Source organism: Pleurodeles waltl, chromosome 5 (genome assembly GCF_031143425.1).
Source record: "Pleurodeles waltl isolate 20211129_DDA chromosome 5, aPleWal1.hap1.20221129, whole genome shotgun sequence".
Taxonomy (NCBI): Eukaryota; Metazoa; Chordata; class Amphibia; order Caudata; family Salamandridae; genus Pleurodeles; species Pleurodeles waltl.
Window position 1 is genome coordinate 96,572,913 of NC_090444.1, and position 25,490 is coordinate 96,598,402.

The 25,490-nt window shown below is 40.5% G+C and overlaps 1 protein-coding gene across 11 annotated transcripts in view; it reads right to left on the bottom strand.

The window, feature by feature from the left end:
- Positions 1–4,203: 4,203 nt before the first annotated feature.
- The window catches only part of OTOF (otoferlin), an 875,032-nt gene continuing 853,745 nt past the window's right edge, over positions 4,204–25,490 (bottom strand). For 4 of the 11 annotated variants that reach the window (XM_069233688.1, XM_069233686.1, XM_069233681.1 and 1 more), the window contains 2 exons: positions 19,189–19,389; positions 4,520–10,518 (listed from right to left, as the gene is read on the bottom strand). In XM_069233688.1, the coding sequence (XP_069089789.1) occupies positions 19,209–19,389 (181 nt within the window). In that variant the 3' untranslated portion in view covers positions 4,520–10,518; positions 19,189–19,208. The other 7 variants (XM_069233684.1, XM_069233683.1, XM_069233685.1 and 4 more) reach the window with 3 other exon arrangements.

A 25,490-nucleotide genomic window follows, 5' to 3' on the forward strand; every position in this document is an offset into this window, starting at 1 on the left:
GAGTTCTTTTTTGAATTCCTGGAGAGATGCGGCATTCCTGACGTGCAGGGGAAAGTTGTTCTAGGGTTTGGCCACCAGGTGAGAGAAGAAGTGACCTCTACTGTTGGATCAGCGGATCTTGGGGTGTCTGCGAGGAAAAGGGAGGTGGATTGCAGGTGTCTGGTCGGTTGGTGGAAGGTCATTTATTTGTTGATGTATGCTGGTCCTTTGTTGTGCAGGGCTTTCGATGTATGGGTCTTGATCTGGCATCTGTTCTGTATCAAGAGCCAGTGTGGCTTCTTGAGGTGTGGGGTGATGTGAGTCCATCTGGGGAGGTCAAGGATGAGTCTTGCTGCTGAGGTTTGTATTGTCTGTAGTCTCTTCAGGAGGCGTGCAGTGATTCCTACTTAAAGAGTGTTACCGTAGTCCAGCCTGCTAGTGAGGAGGTTTTGAGTTACAGCCCGTCTAGTGTCGATTGGGACCACGAGAAGATCTTATGGAGCATGCACAGGGTGTGGAAACAGGCGGGCAAGATCATTTCTTCAGTGTAAAGCCATAAAGGGTACCCCTTTTTCTGAACAACTTCCTGAAATCCAGGTCTTTAAACACAGGCACCAAAGCAAAATCAAATCCCTTTTTACAAATAAATGTAATTGCACTAGTCTTGGGAGGAACAAAATATATTTACTGTTTGAAAGTAGTTTGACCAACAGCTGTTCAAATCCAAATGCTTAGCACCAATGTAAGGAATCCCCATGATTGTTTAAGGAAGGTGGGGTGGAGAGGCCATTGTCCCGATGTACACTGTGACTGAACACCCACATAATCTGATATGAGGGACACAGTGGTAAAGTACTCTTTAACCAATTAAATAAATGAAAATGGAGAAATAAAAAAAATTAAGATCCAAACCATGATGTAATAAAAAGAGTCACACTTTAATAAGTAAATGTCAAAAGGTATAAAAGAAAATCACATGCTCCCATCGAAGTGAATGTTAATGGGACAAGACCACCGGGATCACAAATGACAAGTGCAGCCGTTCAGTATACAAAGGGGGCGCAGCAGACATGCTCTTTAATACTGGGTCACTCAGTTGATTTTTACAAATGACTGGCTATTTGTTGGCAGGTGACACACAACCTTTTGACCTGAGCGAAATCTATACAGAATCTTATATATGGACCACCTGTCTCACTGACCCTTCCATAACTAACTAGACTGCCAATAGATTCCTGGCATAAGTCCCTTTGGTGGATGTGATGGAAGGGCAGGCTTACACAGGAGATACCATCATGACATGTCTGCAGGCATGGTTCTCTAATGTGGCACAGGATGACCCTTTTTGTCTTGATCTGTGGGATCCTTCGTAGCCTGGGCGTCTTTAGTTTAGAGGTAATGGCCTCTTTATACTGTAAAACACTAAGAGGCAGATTTACAAGGCTCTAGCGCCACCTTCCACCACATTAGTGTCATTTTGTTTATGCTAATATGGCTCAATGAGGCAAAAATCGCAGAGCCATACTTACAATGTGGCGCAATGCATGCATTGCGCCACTTTGCGACCCCTTGCACCACAATATGCGCCAGACATAATGTTTGCAAGGGGGCGTTCCGGCGTTAGGAGGCCTGCAAAAATGGTGCAATAAAATCTACAAGATTTAATTGTGCCATTTTTGGTGCCATTTTTAACATCGGCTCAGTGCAGGTGTTAAAAGAACTCACCCAATGAAGTCAATGGGTCTCCTTGTACTGTGCTACACTAGCATCAAAACATTTGACCCTAGTGCAGCAAAGCTCCACAATAACTTCATAAATGTTGACACTATTGGCCTAACGTTTGCCCATGGTGTCATTAGGTGGCTGTAGGGGGCACAAGTAATCAGTACTGATGCGCCAAATTCTTATAAATCTGGCCCTAAGGACTTTGAAGGAACCTTTGGTTTGTTCTATAGAAATGAAGCAGGTTAAGGACTGAGTAAAGAGAGTCTATATGAAGAGTCCTACTAAGGCCTTTTGAAGGGCTCTGTGTTGCATTAGAATTAAATAGTAAGGGCTTCATGCAGGCAGTGCCATGACACAACCAGAGAATATAAGCCTTGAATGTGAGAATAAGTATGATGAATCCATGTTCATGAATCAGATTTTACTACTATACATTTTCAGACCTAGGGCGAATTTAAGCAACAGGAGCTAATACCACTTGTATTTTAAAAAGCATTGTTACTCCTCTAATTACTGCTGTTTGCCTGGCTGGTGAATGATTTCCTTCTGTTGCATTGTGAGATTGCATCTTTCCATTGTGGCTCCATTTTGTTGAGGTATATATCTGTGCTTGATGAATGCAGCCAAATTCTCAACCTGCCTTCTATTATGCCGCCATTACTTGAGAGTCTGCTGATATCCATGTACATCGAAGGTCTCCACATGATAAACATATAAGTCAGGGATTGCCTTATCAGTGAAGCAGAAGTAGAAATAGACTTGCACTATATTGTTTCGAACCTGAGAACAACAAGTAGTGGGCATAGAGATCAATAAAAGGTATACTCTTACTATGGTGGTTTAATTCAGGAGTGTCCACCATTGGTCATTGAGAGACATTTCACCGACTAGGTATATAATTCTCATTTAAATTAATTGCATAAATATATTTTTGTAGTAAAATCGTGAAAATCTGTTGTAGCTCTGGCCACCTGGGAGCAATGTTTGAAGCCTTTGGTTTAAATGGCAATAAAGCTAAAAATCTGAACAAAATATCCATTACTTTGATACAAAGTACTGGTGCATTTACCAAGCTCCTGGAACACAAATATACATAATATTAATAGTAGTAATCTCTGTCTTTGCTAGTATACTGCTATTATCATGAAGTTCCTAGTCTCAGTGACTTTTTCTAACAAATGGACGCACTTCTTTGGAAAGATTGATATGTATATGCTTTGATATGTCCAAGCTCTGGTATCTATAAACACATAAACGGTCACTGAAGGAACGGCGTGTGTAGTTCTCTCTATGGCAATCTCTATATAGCAAAGAATGACTAAATCTGTGTGGTGAACTCTAGTCAGGGGTGGCTCCTCCATTAGAGAGGAGTAGCTTCGCTTTCCCGCCAGCAGCGGCAGCTGCAAACCTCTTACCAAAAACTTATAATAAACTATGTTTATTATAGTTTTTTGATAAAACGGCCGGGGCCATAGGTTGTGACGAGCCCTAGGGAGCACTCCCCCTCAGTGCGCATGTATGTTTGGCCGGCAGTCTCGGGCCAGCCAAACACACATGCGCAGTAGGCTCTCTCTAGCCCAGCAACAGAGTTGCCGGGCTGGATAGAGCCTGCAGAGGCTCCTAGTCTGCCTGGGAGCGCCCTGGCTGGGCGCTCCTAGCCAATTCAATGCTGCTCTGAACAGTGTCAGGATTGCCCACAGGGCAGACTGGGGGCCTGTGCTTGCAGCCAGCAGAAGAGCTGATGGAGCGGTGCGATGGTGGTGATGGAGGTATTTTTAAATTAATTAATTACATTTTTATTCCTCGACCCCCATGCACGCCGCCCCGCCCCTTCTGTGCACCTCGAGCTGCGACTGACTCTGGTACCCTAGCGGTATAAACCTAACTGCAGTCTTGGGGCTTGATTTATTCCTAGACAGCTGGAATGCCCATTCATCGCCACAAGAGGTGAAAGTTCTGCCATTTCAAGATACTAGCCCCAGAAAAGTAGCTTTTTGCAGTAAGTAGGATCAAACCTGTCACCAGGGACACAAACAGCATGATGGCAATTCCACCATGCCAGTTCAGCATTGTGGAATCATTGTCACATAATATGGATACTGGGAATGTACCCTTTGTTGATGTACATTTAGAGTAGAAATGTCATGCTAGGAGTTTTCTCCATGTTTTACATGTGTCTTAAATGTCACCACTGAAAATATTGGGGTCCTGGCTTACCTAAATTGGGCATGCAGTTTGTTATAGTTTTGGCATCATCACATTGCTCTACAGTGTTCCCAACAGCAGAGTGGATGGCACGTTCCATAAGGAAGGCCTGCGTCTCCTCTTGTTTACAGTCGAGGAAACAGGTGTGCCGATTTAACTTTTGCTGTATCAGGACCCTAATAAAGTCTTGTTGGAAGCTAGGAAATGTTAGCAATATGTAAAAGGCTGTAAATTACTGTTTCAAAAGTAATTTCAGAGTTTATTTGGAAGAATGTAAAATGTTGTGTCCTTCATAGTCACCTTCATTGAGCATTCATCTTTATCTGAATTTGCTGTATGCTTATGATGATCTCTCCATTGGAAGACATTTGCATGCATACAACAAGCACACATTGACAGTCTCTTAAGTGCCTCTGTCTAACGACCAGTGTTTAGCATCTTTTCATTGAGGACCCCCGGTAGAGTGTAGATGATCAAAGTGACAAAAACCAATATAACGCAGGCCAGCAGCAGCCAGAAGAAATGCCACCGGTAGTGTCTCCATATCAGAATGCCAATGATGCGCAGAGGGTTCAGCATCCACGAGAGACTGGTACTGGGACGACTTGGTGGGATCATTTTGGTTTATTGTTACAGTCAAAGAAACCCAGCAGAATCATAAACAAACAGAGAAAAAAAACAAAGGAAAAAAACATAAAGATAAGAAGGTAAATTATTGCCCACATGATAAAACTTACAAATACAGGTTCTTTTACATAGTCTACAGTTTAAAATTAGTGCAAATGTAAGAAATCTATTACTTCCAATGACAACGAAACCAGAGCAAGAAACTGACATATATAAATTAATAAAACAAAATAAATAAACATTGTACATAAACAAATCAAACTTTGCTACGTGCTAGGGACGCTGCACGCCAAACGCAAACATTATGCCATACCTCATGGTATGCATTTCCATAAAGCTTAGTGGGTGTTGGTTAAACAAAATCTGCCTCTACGTACCCATGGAAATGAAGTGCTATCACATTGTTCGCAACTGTTTAGGTTCCTCAGGGAGATTAACACATTACAGTACATCTTAATGACCCACTTTGTACATCCATCAATTTCAAACACTACCATGTGCATGCTCCAAAAACCTAGTGATGGAAAGGTTCAATGACATGTTATTGCATGAAACACTCTAGTACCTGGATTTCTGGCAAGACATTAGCATGATTGATGAGCTCTCTACAGACTTGGGTTACATTGTTGTTGCCTGGTGCGTTCTCTTTCATTGTAGAAATCCTTGAATAGAATCTCCATTTCATATGTGCTCTCTTGGAGAAGGAGCACTGTTCATCAGTGGGTGCCAGGCTTTTTCCAGTGACTGGACTGTAGAAGAGGATGGGATGAGCACCCTCTAGAGGCAGGTGTACTGCCCTTGATTGTGTAATGAGCTCAAGGCTGGTGCAAGGTACTCTGTGGTCCCACTGTAGTAATACTCAGCTTCCAACTCTCATTGCACATGTGCCTATATGATGCTTCTAGGAGCAGGTAGGATCTGCTTGCTGGTGGCACCCTGGTGCTGTAGAAAATGACCTGAATAAAGTACCATGGATGTGGACTTCAATTAGATGATACTGGGTAAAGATTCCTTTTGAAGCTTGGAGTAAAATGTAATTATTCCCTAAGTGTTCTCTATGTGTTGTAACAAGGCAGACGTCTGTGATATCTAGTGATGAAAGCAAGATTTCAGTCACTGACTAGATATCTGAAGGCCTGACCAAGATATTTGATAAGATTGCTGTCATGGATGAGAGGAATGTGCAGCAAATGACGAGTTTGAATGTGTGAATGGATGTGTGAGGCGCACACTGCAGAACCTGGTGTACTTAAATTAGATATCAAAGTCTAATCATTTCTTTCCAGTGTCACAAACAAGTTATCAAAGTGGGAAATGCCTGCTCTGGTATGGACAACCACAGCCTTGTATGCAAGCTCTAAAGTGAATGAAAAGTGATAGGTTTATTAATTAAACCTTCGATTAACAAGATCACTAGTTTTTATACAGATTTTGCGCAAAGGGATGTGTCAGACAGAATTATGCTACCAAAAAGCTCTTATACACGTTCTGCTGAAATGTTTGTTCAGCTGGGTGTTTATAGCTCATCAATCTTTTGATGGTAAATCATAATTATGGCCTGTTTCATTTCACTTTTCACTGTAATGTCAACTATTGTTGAGGATAAAATCAATGGTATTTCTGCTGGCTGGCGAGGAGAACAGGATAGCATGGGTGCACTTATAGTAACACACATGGAGGGCATTTAGTGATCGCTTTTGTAATCATGTTGTTTGCTTTGCAACCTATGGTGTCTTAGAACAGCCACCGCCTGATCAGAATTTTAAAATGTTTAAGTTCTCTATTATGTTTAAACATGCAGTAGGATTTGTTTCAATATTTATCTGCTCTAATTTCATTAGGGTTAAAGACTCTATGAGCCTGACTGACAAAGGTAAATTTACACTTTTGTGTAAGTTAACTTTTATTCACAATTCACAAACTACATGTATAAGTAACTTTATGGCTGTGGAGACTCCACAGTTGGACTCTGCACATAAAAAGATAGAACAGGCCTATATTTTATGTGTGAAGTTCTCCGTCCTGATTGGAGATTGGATAGCAGTCGTAAAGTTACTATTAAATCATAATTTGTGAATACCGAAGAAGAGTAAACTTATACAAAAGTGTAAATATACCTTTGTGAATCAGACCCTCTGATGTGAATTTGTGTAATACGAAAGTGAGGCCACAGAGTGTATGATGTACCATTTGATACACCTCCAAGTTCTGGTGAAATGTGCCAATCTAAAGATTCAGCCTCGCCAGCATCTTCTCTTGTTTTTTGGGGCATGTTAGGTACGTTTGTAGTGTTTCTAGCTTTAGAGGCATATGAATTGTAGCTAGAATGTCAAGGAAGACTGATGAATGGCCTTTTCTGACCATATTTGGGCTTAGAAAATATATTTTACGTTTGTGTAGAAGACCACTATAAAATTATTCAGATTCTGGAACATAGAAGGAATGTAGATACAAAACTACGTCTATTCTGTCTCTTTAAGCAGATATATGTAAAGTGGTTTCCTTCCTTTTGGTGAAAGAATACATTGCATTATATATGTCCATTAGCTCCATCATTTGCCTAGTTGGCTAAAAGTGTGGGTTATACAATTGTCAAAATCTAGGCACTTACGAATGTACCATGGTGGAAGTTTGATCTGTGCTCTCTATAGCTGGATGAAACAACAAATTATTATCAAATTGTTAATGGTGTGCTGTACTCTTGAACCTTAATTCGAATGCTTACTGCTTATGCGTTTCACTGGTTACATTTAGGAACTGCTCGCTAGTTCATACAATATTGATATCTACTTGTTCAAAGACAGTAACAGGGTTGGTCAGATGTATGATACACATTGTATTGTATCAAATACGCATTATTTGTATTCATACATGTGCATCTGTGAGAAAAACCTCAATTCTAAGGTTATTTATCTCAAGTCGGTCTATCGAAAGTTACCTTGGAAGACACTATGTTGCATTATTATCACATACCCAGGGGTGTCTAGCGTGCATCCTGTAAGGGTGGACCCTTGCTGAAATTTCAAATTATACAGGTAATTTAAATGTACATTCCATAAATACAAGTGAAACTACTTTACAAAATCAGTGATTATTCTGAAAATCTGATGTGGGTCTCCCACACATATGGTGGAAATGCGGCTGTATATTGTTCATAGGACTCTGTGCATCAGCTCTGCTAGTCCTCTGCCTGATTTCGGACATATACATATATGTCTGCTGCATATATCTGTGTATGTTTAGCTTTATCCTTATCAAGATATTCACCTATCTAATTTTACTTAGTCATATTCTTTAGATTGTATTGACGACCAACAAGAAATGTGTTAGCTGCTGGATCAGTACTAGTATTTGGAGGGCCTCCTGTACAGTTATAGGGAATGTGTCTATATAGGAAGTAGGAAGCAACATTTCTATAACAAAGGGGTGGCAGAGGTAACTGGTCTTGGTGCAGACATCACCATCCCAAAACAATGAAGGTGGCACTGCCTGCATTCTCTCAGCTGCGTTATTGTGCTTAGTGATGGGGCCACTCCCACACCACCTTTCCATTACTAAACCTAAAACAAAGAACTATGCAATTATCCAACATAACAGAGCCTTTCTCCACCAGCTGATGAGGAAAGGAACCCTAACTAAAGGGACACTGCCCGCCATTTTCATCAAACCTCGAATTACATTTGTGCAGAACAAATGGTCTCTTCACCTGCTTTTGTGTGAGTGCTCATTTTCTTTAAATTGTGTTCATGGACAAAGATTCATTTGAGTCTTTGTACAACGCTAATGTTCTGAGGCTATTTTTGTACATCCTTCCATCAGCACAGGATCTCTGCATCACCAGATCTTCCTTCCAGTTCTGTCTCTCATCCATCTGTGTTTGTTTTACGTCGGCTGTAGATCGCTCCAGAGACCTACCATTACTCACACGTTTCATGCTCTACATGGAGATGCGGGGATCTGTTTGCACACCCTTGCATCTCTGTTCGTTAGCACTCTGATAACACCCACATGTCTTCAATTTTGGATGCCCTTCACCTGAAGAGTTACTCATAATTAGTAGCATGCTGTTTATAAATGCATTTCTTTAAGTGTAATCTTCTGAAAACAAGAGGTTGATTTTTCTGTGGGAGATTGATTACTATGGTTTTCTTGTGTGATGGTTAGGTATACATTACCCTTGTTGCTGGTCAATTAGCAAAATGTTCTCAATTCACTAAGAAAGCCCAAGTGTGCATAACCAACTTTAGTTCTTTTATACAAATAAAAAGCACATTCCTATAACTATGTTTCAGCCAAGAACACATCTTGATTATGTTGTATAACGATGGAGATCAATGCTTCTTATGCGCGTTCCCCTTTTGAATCATGTCTTAATGTTGCAGCGCGTCTGGGTATCAGGAGTCGGACCATTTGACTGTATTTCTCCAGTACAGCAGTCTCTGCACCATATTCCACTAGAAGCTTGCATTCATTTAAAGGTGGTTATTGCCACTTTCACATCTCTGCTCCTACACAAACCTGTTTATCTCAAATGTGATCAACTTCTCTCTTGAGCACAAGAATTGAATTAATGGTTTGCTTAATGACTTATTGAACGTAAAGAGCTCAGCAGCAAGTCTTTTCCAGTTATGCTCCACATTTCTGAACTAGCTCATCTGTGTATCTTTTCTGGCCTCTATTTGGGACCCAAGCCTAATCCAGTCAAATAATTTGTTTATTGTTTTTAAAATGTAGTTTATAATTTGTTGTTTTTCATGTGGTGCACAGTGCATTGTTCCTTATGAGAGAGCTTTGAGAGAGCTTTGTGCTTTATAAAATCACTCAATAAATACATTTTAAAAATAATTTGATTTCTTAGGTTCTGCTCATTGGTGTGTAAAATGTAAAAGATCAGAATTTCAATAAAGAATGAAGTACAGATTGCCACGACAAATTCCAACTCTGTCAGAGACACGCTTTTTGGATGTTTGCTGATGTGACAATCTATTTGAAGATGATCTCTTCAGCTTTTCAGCAATTCACAATTATAGGCACTATAAAAGTTAGCCTTTCCTTTGCTCAAGTGAAAGACCATGGACAGTCATGAAAATAGATATAAACTCTGTGACATTGAGACAGGAGCCTCTCATCTTCATCTATGTGGAAGTAGATATTTCTACAAAACAAGACTCAACATTAGTGCCTGGTGCTGCTGAGTCTGTATGACGTAGAGGGGTTTTGTATCTTGGGGAATCTATGCACAAGCAGTTAGTGCAGTACACTAATTTACACACCCTGCATCCCGTTGGCAGAGATTCATGGATTTCCAGTTTAGTCCATAAGGATGTATTTTTGTACCTGTTTTTTTAAAATTTTTTAGCCAATGATATTTTTGTCCATGCTATTGTGAGTACATCTTTGTTTGGCCGAGTACCAGCACTCTCACGGTCCTCGGTACGCTCTGTGTGAGATGCACACCAACGCTCAGAATGGAATGCAATTATAATGGGACAGACGGACACAGATATTACAGCATAAGTAGACCAATGGGTGACAGATAGTTTGCCTGGTAACCTTTGCTGCAAGATCAATTTTTCAACCCTTGAACGCTGTTCAATCTTCTTTTTAAAAAATGGCGTCCCTGCCCCTTCCCCACCCTGTCACAGCTCCCTCCAGGTCATGAAAAGAAACCCACAAGAAATTCAAACAAACAGAAGCAAATGTTCATAACACCCGTAGGAGAGCTTCGCAGGCTGGAATGGAAGGTTTAGTGGTGTGGGCCGAGGCCACGGATGAGTCTGTTGCGCTCGCGTTTCCCTCTTTCATGCACCCAGCAGCTTTTTGACCATGTAACCCGGCATACTGTAGAGGAAGAGGGCCACCATGGCCAAGAGGAGCAACGCCAGCACAATCTTAATGATGAGCCATCTGTAGCGGGTACAGATGAGGTACTTGATGGACTTAAGCGGGTTGAGGAACCAGATGAAGGAGGTATCCGGCCGACTGTCCGAGGCAGCATGACAAGAACAAACGGGTAAGGGAGAGGAGAAGGTTGGGGGTGGGAGAGGAGCGGATGGAAAGGAACATGTTAGTTATTAGTACTGTTAGTATCAGCAGGTGTGTAACAAAGATTAGATCAGTGATTGTTAGCCTACAGCATTTTAGTATTTATTGCAAAAACACTTAAATGTGATTTGTTCAAGTCAAATGCAAAGTAAAGTAGTAATCATAAACACCTGTGTTAAGTAAACTTGTTTTCTCACTCTGTATGTACTTTATACACAGAGAGACAACACTGCCATGAGAGAAATAACCCACTTCATTTTTAAGTTATCAAAACACAGGGTGGCAAAAATAATTCACCCTTCCTTAGGTATAAGGTCACAGGACTATTGCCTAATAGGTGATAAGCTGGAATGACAGAAGAGGGCTGACCCAAAGCCTTTCTCTGTCTATGCATTGGCATACAGCTAAAGTTTCTACTAGCAACACCTACAAAAAATACTGCAGAACATGACATATAGATAAATATACACGGTTCTTTTACAGCATATCTCACAGTGGCTCAAAGAATTGGAAATTGAATATGTCCTCAATGCAAGCCGACATCCTTTCCAGAAATAAATGTTTGCCCCCAGCGCCCTGTGAATGCGCATCAGAGGTTACACAAAGGCCAACATTGTACTGTAAAAATCAGTAAATAATGGGAACATACACAGGATTATGAAACTACCCTAAAACAAAATCATAGAAGCCTTTGCAATCTGTCCACCTAGGCTCATCGCCTATGTGAATCTCAGTTAGGGTACTTCACCTGGGAGCATAGCCACTCAAGCAGGGTCACCCTGATCTGAGCCCTAGAGTCACGTTCATAGCAGCTGCACAGTAAACAAGAGACTCACTTAAAAACAAGCACTGACAAAGCCAATAGTTTCAATGTTTTTGTAGCGCATGCAGATAGACACACAACATCCACACCCAGATGGGCATTGATCCAAACTAAAAATATAAGGGAGGTTCTATTTATGGCCTACATCGTAAACCAACCATGAACCAATCAGTTGTGTGCGGGTAGATTAATGCATCCTAGTAGGTCTTATTTATGACTTAGACCTGATACGTCAAGGAAAAAGACCTGGGTTGTTTGCATGAAATAAATGGACTTTTTATGGAACTATTCATTTTAACAATTAATTTGTCATATGTTAGAAGATAGGAGATAGTGCAAGGTGTGATGATTACCATTCTGGGTAGCACTAGTGAAAACATGTTATTTATATGGTGAAAAAAACAAGGTTAGTAAATTACAAGAGCAACAATACACGAACTGTGCTCCCTGTATTTACAGGTTTTAGCCGTCAGTCCATTTTTCCTTATATAGGAAGGGAAACAAGTTCCTTATGTTTTTGTTGTCCTCTCTGCGTTTCCAGAAACTGAGGGGATGGAGCAGAAGATCGGGTAGGGCTGTTTTTTCTTATTTGTAATAGCCCTCGCCCTATTCGGACATGTCTAATGTTCCTTAACTGTGAGATTTCCCACTTGGAGTTTTGACGTGTTTCAGCACTGTATTATTGTGTAGCGTGATCTTGTTGGGAGCGCAGCTCTCTAGAGGAAGATGATGTCTTCATCTGGAAACGCAAATTATAAAATAAAAATTTGATTAAGTGAGGGTGAGTGTGAGAGAGTCAAACATCCTAGTGTGGTTATGTGTAGCATACCTTAGTTTTTCATTGTGAGTGGATACTCACAAGTGAATGGTTAAGGTTGTGCATCCAAGCAACTGTAAAGAGGAAAGGCTCTTCTGACATGGTGACATGGTGTCTCTGGCCTCCCTCAAATCACTAATGGATTGTGGTCTCAGTGGCTGGACCTCGTAATTTATCCGTTGTATTTTGTATGGAGACCCAAGTGCTTTATGAAGAAGAGAGGCATTCTTCATTTGAAAACAAAAATGAGATACCTGGTTTTCGCTCATGGCCAGTGTACAATGGTCATGCTTGCAACGGATTCCTTAAGCTGAAGGCTATTCGGTCGCTCTTACGGGTTGGTTACTTGATGGCATCTCAAAGTTCATTGATTTTTCAACAGGCTATGTTCTCTTTCATGTTATGAGGATGTGCAGGGTGACTGCATGAACATTATCATGGTAACTTGTTTATATCTAACATGTTCCTATTAGTGTTGATTTCCTTAAACATATCTATCCAGGTTTTTAGAACTGTTATCGGAACTAATAAATTCAAAAGATATGTTATTATTCTTGAAATCATCAGTTCATATTATGACACTTGCAGCTGCTTATCATATGATGAAGCTTGACCTGGGGATGTACCAGTTTAGAAATGGACAGAGGTGAATTTGTAAGTTTGTCTAGTAGCCAAGGTATTTTTTATATTTCTGAGAATGAAGCGCGTCAGTGCACTGAAAGTAGTAGGAATAGAGCTCACATTCTAGCCAATACTGATCTTAATTGTGAAATTACGTAGCACATCCTGGACATCCACTGCTTCGTTCAATTCTGTGACTGCTGTCCTGAATCATAAAATATTTTCATAGTCGTTCTGTAGACCTCTGTTTCCCACACTTCTTTCTCTTTGGTCTTGTTTTACTGCCACTAGGATTGTCCATTTTAATTAATCATCTGGGTGTTTTTCGAGAAGAAAATGGTTAAAAAAGGAGCAGTTTGAACCTTGCATATGATTCTTTATTCTTAGGGCCCAGTTCTTTTTTTTTTTTTTTCGGAGTCGTTTTTCCCATGTTTAGTTTTTGACAACTGCAAATATGGCCCTAGGCGACATTTCTGGTGATGTAATTCATGGGACTTCGATGTCTTTTTATATGTAAATTCTTCAACTGTGATGGTTTGATTGTGGCAGGAGCAATTTCCACATCTGTGATGTTCAGATGTGCTCTTTTGGTTCCAGATGGAAGAAGTATATTTATGGTTGTCCTTATTGCTCTTCCTAGTTGATCCCAAATGCTTCTGTTTTTCTTTAACAGAGAGAAGGTTTTCTAATGGACCATCATGAGCATCCAGTATATGCCATTTTTACTCTAGTCTCCTAGATTACCACAAGATATGACTCTGCCCTAAATTGCAGCATTTCTGGAGGGCAGCAACATTGATGCTCCCTTAAATTGGTATATCTAATTGCAAAGTGGGATTTAGGCCATTCCTGGGACGGTCAAATGGTTCCGTCATTGAACATGTGGTGCAAGAGTCTATGGAATCTGCAAGAGTGATCTACCAGAGCAGGCAGAGTCCCAAAACATGTGGTAAATTATGGGGAGGCTGAAGACGATTGACAGATATTGACTGAATATATTACATAAATTCATAATATATTTATTGAAAATGGGAAACGTCGTCTGAAAATCAGCTCTGGTGCAATTAAATGTTTATGTGTATTTTAATAACTCTATTGTTAAAATCAATAAAAAGAGTTAACAAAAAATCTTCTTGAGATAGTGTTAGATGTGAATGTATAAGCACAAACTATGGGGGGTGGCATTCATTTTTCTCTTTAGTACTGGATGCCTTGGTACAAGGTATGTTCTTTGTTACATTTTTAGTGGTTTTTGGATACCCTTCCCATTTAGGATTGTGGATGAGAATAGTACAGTTGGTCAAGTGGTCTTCTTTGGTGGACCAATCCCACATGATATGAAGGAATTGTCCAAAGGCGATATTTCTCCAACGATTCCTTGAATGGGAATTTGTGTAATGAAGTAAGCTGTTTTTGTTAGTGGTCTTTGATTGCAAGCTAGTCGAGTTCAAATTGTTCGACTTTGATCCAGATGTCCAGGACATGATTCTGCATGAGTCTTCATGCATTGCAAATGTTCTATCCGGGTAACAATGTTTTAGCCATTTGACGAAATTGTGCAACATGTCTTGTGTTCTGCTCCAAATGCAGAAAATATCATTGATCATACCATGGTAATATGTAAGGGTTATCTTGGTAAATCCATTGTTCCTCATATTCAGCCATGTATAGAGTGGCCAATTTATGTGCAAATGAACAGCCCATAGTCACTCCGTTTGTTTGGAAACAGAAAGCATCTTTTAATGTAAAGAAATTATATTTGAGTGCTAATTCAGTCAGGACAGTGGTAAATCAAGTGGAAGCCCAGTGTGTCTGTTTTATCCTTCTAAGAGAATCTTCCTTTCTCATTTTATTTTTAAGCCATCTGGTCTATAAATTGGCCATGCTACCCCTTTATTATAATGTCCACATTGACAATGATGGCATATATAGGCAAATATGCAGACAGTAATATACCTACAGACATCCGTACACACAGACCAGCACACCTACAGCAACCCACGCACATGGACTAGCCAACAGACACATATCGAGAAACATATCACATATATATGGCATTTTCTTACTGCCCTGAGGTGGGATGGAAGCCAAACAAAAAACCCACAAAACACAGATAGGTTCAGACAACACAGAAGCAGGCACACACAGAGAAGCAGTGTTAATGAACATGACAGGATGGAGAAAAGAAGCATGTATGGATGCAAGTTTCATGCAACTTTTATATTCACTCAATAGGTAGCCTCTTTGCTGCCAACGCATAACTGATCCTTAACCTCTCTCTAGGTAAATCACTTCTACACCTCAATGAAATACTTCAGGCGCATCCAGTTCCTGCCCTCTTTGGCATGATGACCTGTCCCTAACAATTTAAAGCTCTATGCATGTCGATTGCGTCTTTTGCTTCTTCCCTGTGATAATAAATCTGCAGCACTGAAATCCACTACCTTTATTTCTACACCAAAGATTGTTTATCCATTGTTGGACATTCTTTTTATAAATCATTGTTGATAAATTAATTGGTTAATTGACAAAATGAAGACTACAATTCTCAAAATGCACTGATATAGTAAATGTAAGCCTGGGACTAAGAACATGGTGCCTTTCATACATGGAGGAAGCTAAAAATCTTCACATTTTTCTATTGCTGTTTTCAAATTAAAAGCAACTTGCCATTTCACAATAAACAAACTAGAACAACGTGCTACTGATTGGAGTTGTTTTACTGTCCTAAACATGGATTTCGTGGTCAAGATATCTTAATTTTATGTTCTTACTTTCACAGGTATTAAATGTGTTTGCCATGTGCAACAACTACACCAGAGCTTTTCAGAACTCATATCATTGCATTACATTCTCTCAGGGAGCTACAAAACAGAAAACCACATAGGTGCTACATCTGCCTGGTCTATAAAGTACAGAAGTTCTAGTTAGTCAAAGCAGCACAAGGTGCGGTTATCTAATGCTTCGTAGAAGTGTAGTTTGTGCCATGAAATATAATTGTGCTTTGTGATCCATTCAAGTAAAAATGGTCCTTTTGGCCACTGGAAGTGCCGTTTGCACCTGTGCATAAGTGCCGTTAATCCTGGAAGCATATGTAGAAGTACAGTTTGACCAGTGAAGTATAGAAACGTGTGTTGCCCATTGGTGTTGATAAGTGTTGTTAGCCCTATGTACTGTACAAGTGTCATTTGGTGCATGGTGTGGAGGGGTATCATTTGACTCATTAAGTGCAGAAGTGCTTTTTTGGCTTATGAACTGTATGGAGACATTCTGTTTGGGCCATGCATTTTAGAAGTGGCAAAGACATCTAAAAGTGCTGTTTGAAAGAAGTGCTAGCTGCACAGCATGCTTAGACGTGCTGTTGGGCTGCTAAAATGTAGAAGTGCTGTTTGTTTAATGAATTTTGGGATGTCACTTTAGCCCTTAAAGACTAGGAGCGCTGTTTGACCCATGACAATTAGAGGTTGGTTTTGACTAATGGAGGGTTAAAGTGCTGTTTGGGCAAAGACTTGTATAAATACTGTTTGGCCCAAAAGTGTGGAAGTGTAGAACATAAACTATTGAGTTGTTATTTGGCTCATGTAGTACAATAATGCTCTTTGCCTCATGCAGTGATGTTTGACCTATAAAGTATGGAAGTTCTGTTTGGGCATTTAGGTGCTGAATTGTAATTTAAACAATCTTTTAACATGGCGTTACCTTTTTTGTGTACAGACACTCAGTACTGCACCTCTGCAGGCCTGATTTAGAGCTCGGCGGAGGGGTTCATCCGTCACAACGGGGACAGATATCCCAACTGCCAAAATCAAAATCCCATTATATTCTATGGGATTTAGATTTTGATGGACGGATATCTGTCACCACTGTGACAGAGTAGCCCGTCTGCTGAGTTCTAAATCAGGCCATGAGTCTCTAATAGCAATTGGGTACATAGTCTAAATTTGAGCTCCGAGATGCTCGATACGCAGTGTGTGTGATTAACAGAACAATGGTGTTCTCTATGAATGCGCGACTGCACAAGTTAGTGTGTGCACAGAGGAGTGCACACTTGACAGACATGGAGTAGCTGCTGAGTGTCTGTCTTCATGCACCACCTGGAATGTCCCTTTGAATGCCCCACAAAGTTTGATGTGATCTCAAATTGCACCCACCCTTGTAGAACCTTTAAAGGAACGCTCAAAAACCTTGTTATCCTGCAACCAAGCATATAGATACTGCCAGCACAGCCCTTTCCCCCTACAGTGTTTGGCATGGGCTGAACCATCCTCCAGTTTTAAAGGCACCAGACTCTGTATTGGTGCTCCCTTCTTAAGGGACTCATTAATGGGTGCACTGCGTGCGTCCTACCACCTGTGTGGCGCATGTTAACTGTATCATCCTCAATGCATTTCCTCATGCCACCATGACCTCCCCTCATTTTCATAGATCAACACTACCTGAGTGATGCCCTGAGTGTGCCACTGAGTGACCGCATTCTGTATTACAAAAGCTGAATGTTAGCACTCTTAGTGATGCCAAAGTGTGCCTGCAGTGCCACTAATGGTCTGGTGTGGGGGCATGTGGCAAGCACACGTTTTTGTTAATTTTTATGGAAGAGTATCAACATTTATAAGAAGGTTCAGGTGCTGTGAGTTGAAGCATCTGCACTCAATTCCACACTTAATAGTGACATTGATTGAAGTTCCTCTGATGATATGGAAGAGGGGGGTCTCGTGTGTGTCACATTGTGTGAGGCCCACTTAGAATGTCCATCTTTCACAAATAGTTTATTCCCACAAAATGGACAAGAACAAGATAAGCAACAGATTACTCCAAACTACTGACACAGCCTTCCCTTTGTCTTATTTGCTATGTGGTCTCACAGGTCTTTGTAGTGGATGTGTGTTCCTGGATAGTGTTGCTGTGCTGCCGGTCATGAATATCTGAACACACTTCTTAAAAAACTGGAAAAAACATTTCAGGTCCAAAACTGTAGCAAGTGATCCAAATATTCATGGTGGCCATTACATGAGATTGACAAATGCAAAATTTAACCCCCTAGCTAAATGGAATAGAGTCTTTTGTTACTGAAACCTAGGGGAAATGATCTTGGAAGAGAACTAGTCTAAGAGAATCATGGAGTCATGCAGGTATTATGAGCCAAGAGCCAACACAATACAAGGTTCTTGACTAAAGAAGGATCATTCCTTGCTCGTCGGGGTTTTAAGTCTACCGAGCATGCAATACACAGTGAAAACCACCCAAGAACCAGGCCTGGGCACCCTCATAAAGGTCACAACCTTAAGGACTACATCTTTTAGACCAATGGGCCATTATTCACCCTCCTCCTAACTCAATGCTACTATATTTCTACTTTTTATCTACTTCTGTTGTTTTCAAATAAGATAACCATTTGAATCCTCTTAGGTTTGGTCACATAAATCAGATGAATTTAAGGCTAACTCACCTTCCCACAATGCTCCTCCTGCCCCCCTGCATTAATGCCTCATTAACCCCCATACTTCCCTGATTCTACCTCCTACCCCTACTCCTTGGCTACACCTGGCCTCTATTTTGTACTAAACCTCCAATTTCTCTGTTTTGCAGAACCCTGGATCCTTTCTTCTGATGATAGTAACCTTGCTGGTCTTACTACCTCTGGCACCTCAATCACACACACTTCCTGTACTGGTAATTCTTCCATAGCACTCCTCTCTGTCTCCTATTGCTCTTCCCCTCTTCTGCTTTTTTTTTAGTTCCACTCTTCTGCATTCTCTTGTCCTTTACTAAATATTCTTCTTCATCATTTATCACTTCTTATCCATCTGAACCTTGTGACCAACCCACCTGAGCCTCTCGATCAATTGTTTGACAACCTCAACTCCCTTGAAGATCATTTCTTCCACCCCGTGTCACCTATTTTTCTCCTTTGAGATTTCAAACCCCACTTACAGCAAATAAACTGGTCTACCCCATTTCTCGCTACAGCTCATAGCAAGTTCAGTGATCATGCAGTGGCCCCCTGTTAAGTACCTTTGGCGGGTCATGGAACACCAAGATTTTGCAATCTCCTTATTAACTGGTGTTTTACTCCTAATAGTTGAGTACCTGGTGTTGTATTAGATATATATTTCATAGACTGTGAGGGAAGATTGTACATAGCACTCACAGCACTTTGTGTGCTTGTGGGGTAACACTTTACACATGTGTTTGTCAGTTTCACAGTTTGCCAAAGTTGCAGTCGTCAGCCACCGAAGGTGTGAGCTTGTGACCATCTAGGAGCATACAAAGGCAGCAGAAGCTGCAATGAGAGAGGTTCTACCCTTGAAGGACAGGAATGAAATGTGAGGAAATAGAAGGACAGTACCATCAATGAAGCCGGATGTCTCAGGCACCCAGGATCTTCTTAACCAGGTAGCCCGGCATAGAGTAAAGGAAGAGGCCGACCATAAGCAGGAGGAGGATGAGGATGAGTATTTTCAGGATCAGCCAGCGGTAAGTGTGCCAGATGAAGTAGCGGATGGACTTCAGTGGGTTGAGAAACCAAATGAAGCTGGTATCTGGCCGACTTGGGAGTAAAGATTTAGAGCAGGGGCAGGAGAGGTGGGAAGTGGAGACAGAGAAGACAGACAGTACAGAAAACAAAAAGGGAGAGAGGAAACAATGTGAATGGAAATAAGTGACAGAACACCTAATTCATAGAAATGCTGATGTTTTGTGCTCCCTCTCATTAAAAATACTTCAAATTAAACTATTCAATAAAAACCCAAACATTGTCTATCTATCTATCTATCTATCTATCTATCTATCTATCTATCTATCTATCTATCTATCTATCTATCTATCTATCTATCTATCTATCTATCTATCTATCTATCTATCTATCTACCTATCTATCTGAGCACCTCTCCATTTTGAGCACTTATCCTGTTCAACGGTTCTATAACAAAAATGTTAATCTACAACTAATTGTGAGGTAATGTGGAGTGGTTAATGAGGCACGGCTGGCCAGTTTAGTGGAATGCTAATGCACTACCCATTTTACTTTCAAACTCTTTTCAGTGATTGAGATACATATGGAACTCAATACTAATTTGCATTTTGTTGGCCTCTGGCTACAAAGTCACAATGTTACCAATGGTTAGGTGTAAGTCAGTCATTTCATTTTACGACTGCAGTGAGTTGTTACAATGGGACATGTCATGTTATTATGTATGGAACAGCCTCTCACTCCACATCAGAGCCTCTTCCCCTCTTTTTGAATTCTGCAAGAAGCTGAAGACCTGGCTTTTCAATTAACCAACCTACCAGAGGCAGAGCTAGGCGCACACACCTGTCCAGCGCCAGTAAACCCTTGCGGATGTGCTTTAGAAATACGCATAATATAACATGAAATATGATGTTGTTACATGGGATTTGTAAGTTGCAACTTTCTCCATTAATATGCACTCATGGTGCTATGTGGACATAAACAGTCCCAACAAGTGGACAAGACAAGTTTTAATGTCTTTAGGAAATTGGCGATGTTCAGCAATACATCTGAGGTTTATAGAGAAGTACATCCACAGGAGGGTGCCTGATGGCTAAAGGGTGTATCTCCCATGGTGGTCCTGTGAAAAGCAGGAACTTTAAAGACCGCATGTGACACAGAGCTCAGGGCCCTAAGAGAGAACTGTTCACTGAACAGAACCTTCCTGTACAGCTACAGATAAAGAGAACTCATAAGGTGGTGTTTAATGACTGGATTGGTAATACAGAAGCAAAAATGTTGGCAAAAATGTAATGTTCCCAGAAACAGACAATTAAAGAAACAGACAATAAAGGAAACAAACATAGGCAAACCAAATAGGTTGCCTACGTTGTCTAAGTGAGTGAGTTTCTTCATTGATTGGCTAGCTTGTGTGTGTGGTTATGATGTATGATGTGTGGGTAAGTATGAGAATTAGTGGTTGGATGAGTTAGTGCATTGGTAGATGCGTAAGGGAGAGAGACCTCTCATGAACCCTGATGATCCAAAATTACATCATAGTGTGGGTTAAATAACTCTTGGTTCTGCTAGAAAAAGAATTTAGAAGAACTTACGCACGTTTTCACACATATGGGGAAAACCAGTCTGTATGTGAGCTGGGAGTAGTTGCATAAGGTTATATAGGCAGGAAAGTCTAATAACCAGAATAGTCAGTATGTGTAATACACTAAATATGCAGGGTGTGCATTAGGTCAAATAGGGAGTGTGTCTATATTATCTTTTTTAAAGGTATGTACATAGTGCTACCTAGCCACAGGGTAGTGCAGCAATATTTAACATGCTGAGGATAATATCGATTATATTAGCATTTTACACATAACAACATTGGCGAAAAACATAAGAAGAAAGATATATTGGAACAAAACAGCAAAAATTAATACTAATCTTTGGTCAGGGAAGTACAGTTTGAAGAAGTGAGGTTTAGATCTTTTCAGAAAGCTAATTGCTCCTGGTTACAACCTACGTGGTCAGGAATAGAGTTCCAAAGTGGATGTTTTTTTCTTGATTTTTGGTTTCTCCTTCTAATGGGAGGGTACGCTTCTGTGTGTTTAATTGTAGGATGCCCTTGCCATCCTGAAGCAGACCTTTTCCTTAAGAGGATGCCAGTAGAGCTGTTTCTGGATGGGTGTGATAAGGTCAGATTCCCTGGCACCTGTGATGAGCCTGGAAGCAGCATGATATAAAGCTGTGAGAGGAGTAGTAGTGAGTTTACAAAGGTCTGCTAGCACTGTGTTACCTCCATCTAGCTGAGTGTGAAGAGGAAACTTAATTGTAAATCTGGAGTCTGAGTGAGGGATCCAAGGCTTTAGTTTCATGAGCAGATGTAGTTGATAGGGGTCAGTTTTGGTTTATTCAGCAATGTGATCATTTGGATTTAGGTGTTGATCGGTGACGAAGCAAGAGATTTCAACTGCAGAACGAGGGACAGGACAATGCCAAGAGTATGTTGTGCGCTGAACCATAATTAGGTTGAGCATAGCAACACGCAAGCGCTGCTTTTCTGATGTGTTGGTATCTATGTGGGCTTTTAACCACGTCCACAGCACACCCATCATGATCACTTGTTCATGGGCCTGCCTTTCAAAAATCCTTTGCTATCACTGGTAAATGCTTTACTTTTGTCCCTCCCTGGGGCAGTTTTGTTACCGCCTTGGACATAAACCATGTTACATGGATAGTTGCACGATTGCCGATATGTTTGGCTGCGAGCAAGCTTATTTTTCCTTTTGTGTCTCTCCTCGCGCTCACGCTCATGGCGCCCGAGGTGCTTTGAATCGGCTCGCTTATGTCAACTGTTTTACTTTTCATTTTCAATTTATGTGGCAAGAAATGTCCAGTTAGGAATTTACAATGCTAATAGCTCTAACTCAAGCAAACGTGAGACCCATTGCATTGCAAATGCTTGTTGTCATAGAGGCAGAGAGTCATTAGAGAAGAAGAGGATGAATTCGATTTTAGATGGGTTCATTTTTAGAGAGAGAAAATATAGCTAGTCGATTAGTTTCTATGGGAAGATTTTGAGTTTTGTAATGTTAGTGGGGTCTGAGGTATGAAAGTAAAGTTGAGTATCATGAAAGTATTGTGGAGGTAAATAGATGCTGTGGTATTGATGTAAGATGTTCTATCTATAAGTTGAATGGTTAGGGAGAAAGTATGGAGCATTGTGGAACTCTGAGTCTTACTGGTTGTATATTTGATATATAAGATTCAAGGATGTGCATTATTTCAACTATAGAAAATGAGCATTTGGTTAAAGAAAGTGCTTTGATGTGGCATTTGACAGATGGAATTATCTGGCACTTCATACCAATGACATGATTCCGAAGTGCATTTTCTGTGCCGATTGCATTTTGTACATCTGTAGATTTTATTCCATGAATGAGGCCTTGGTGGGATATATAAGGTAGTATACTTTGGAGTGAGTGGTATGTTAGACAGGGATATGAGAGAGTTCCCATAGACTGCAAAATGTAAGTGCAAAACCCAGTGGGCAGTGGAACATTATAACGTGAAGCAACTCTACACATACCAGTTAAATATTTGTTTATCCATTGTAAGAAGTATATCTGCCATAACTGGTGCACCTAACGTTTGCTTTCTGCTTTCTTTTTCAAATCTTTCTTTTGGATATGCAAACAGTGAAGCTAATTGGTTGGCTTTTTGAAAGTATTATTCTGTTAACAGGGGCACACATGGTGAATGTCTTTTAGGTTGAACATAGATCTGGCAGCTCTGTGAAGGCCACTAGTTGAGACCACTGATAGGTTTTCCAATGCAGAATGCCTATGTAAGGAGCACTTTCTCATCGGACCTTGTTGGGTTTCTTCATACTAGACTCGTTTACAGCCAGAGAATAGATACTGCAGTGTTAAAATGGCCCTCCACCTTAGGTTATTCTTGTACTCTTTAGGCCCTACCATTTTCACTGTCTAAAATCACTTTCAAACATTAAAAACAAATTGATTCTTTTGGATGGGATAACAAGCAACCAAGGATCTCCAAGGATATCCAGCTAAGCTCAACAGTGGTCTGGTAGATATAGAACTATTACATAGAAATGTAATTTAAAGTGATCTGCTGATGAAATGGCAAAATGCTGGACAAACATTGAATTGAGATTAAACAAGCCCAGACCCATAGGGTAATGCATAAAGTATGAACCTAGAAGAGATTAATTACAATCCATGATGGAAGAAAAACTTCAGCGGTGCCACTGGTAAGCCCAGAAATAAACCATTTAATCCCAAAATATTTGCCTAATAATAAGACCTATTTCATACCAACATTGAAGGAAGTTTAATTTGAGACTTGGTTGAGAGGAGTGAGACCGTCAGAAAATTGGGCATGTGTATGAAAAAGGACAAGTCAAAGATACTGAGATGTGAAAGCTAGAGTATGTGGTGGACGGAGCAAAAAGACTTCAAATAACACAAAGGAAGCAATTTGTGTCGAACCAAATGCTTAAGAATGTGGATATAGAGGTTCACCATTGTTTAGGACTTTCCACTCATCATTCAGGACCTCATTCCAAAATCACTTATTGTGACATGGTACATAGACTTAAGTCTGCATTTGTCCTGGGAAGAGATCTGTATAATACTTTCAATCAGGAAAAGCCACCTATGTGGTTTTACAAGGACTAAGGAGGGTTCAGAGGGAAAGTAGCTAGGTCAGTGCTGGACCAGCTTATCCAGATGCTACAGGGTCATATGCAGGTTTCCACGACCTTCAAGGACCAGCTTTTGCCTGGGTCTGTGAGACCCAATGTATGGAGAAATGTGGGTGCCTTCCATGAATGTGGTGCTCCTGGTTTGTGCCATATATTAGAAAATTTGAATTTTGTGAGCTCTGTTGAAGACAATGAAGTTGCTCAGGGCTAATAATGGCTGGTATAAGCCTTCTGCTTCAATGTTCCAATATTTTTCTTTGTCTCTTTTTAATTTTGAACATTCTTCCCTCAGTCTGTGGAATATTCTAATAGCCTTATAACTCATCGGCCTCAAGCTATACCATTTTTATGGGCCCTCTCCCTCGTTATAGACCACTGCCTGTGGCTTGGACCTAGAGCTGGGGGTTCAGGGCCTTGTTGAGTTCAAGAGCTCTTTCTAGAGTCTGTCTCAGCCTATCTTCTCTTCAACCCCAATGCAGACAAAGTCTGCAGCGTATCTCACCTGCATGGTGATGCCATTACAGTCTGTGCACCAATGTGCTGTTCAAGTTTGATCGAGTCCAGCATTTCATCCCAGTCAGCATTGGAAAGTGTATTTCAATGCGCATACTATTTTTGACAGCTTTTCTGCCTGCATCCTGTTCTGTTAGTTCTAGCATGCTTGCTTCTTTTTCAGTTATAGAGACTGTGCTTGTGTTATGGGCATACGTTAAGATTTTGTTCAACTTTTTAATGCATCCACTCTTGACATTTTTGCTTTTGTTTTTATGTATGCACACATCTGGAGATTGATTATTAGATTTCTTGTGTATCATGACATTGTTTATTAACAGTGCTACACAATCGTGTATTACGGAAAATCTAGTGTGGTGCAATTTCTCAAAATGTGGGTAAAGATCATCAGTGTTGACATCTTATTTGGGCAGAAGTTATGGCTCATTGACCAACCCTTCCTTCCTCTGGCTGTCAGAGGAGAAAATACATGGTGCTCCTATTGCATTTGTCTAGAGCACAACCACTCTTTTATCTTTTCCATTTACTTTGTCTTATCAATCTTGCTTCCTTTCTTGCCACATGCTCCATTCACTAGAAGATGATTTGGCTTGCCTGGAGGTTGAGAACAGGAGACAGACCCTAATTAGATAACTAAGCTGACTCTTAAAGTTACATGCTCTTGTGTACACCCTGTGCATGAAGATATTAGCTACTAGGCAATATTTCACACTTATTTACCTAAATAAATAGCCTTTTCATCCTCACTAGCTGGCATCAAGGTGAGTGTAACATCACACATATTTCAGTCCTTGGTTGTACAGTTAATTATTTCGTAGTATTTATTGAATGTTACCCTGAAACCTACAAGTACGTTGGTAGTCTGTTAGCTCAGTACCTCCCAGTGAAAATGGAGTTAGTGTCCCAATCATGCCTGCACCTTTATAATGCTTCTCACAATCATGCAAAAGTGTGCAGT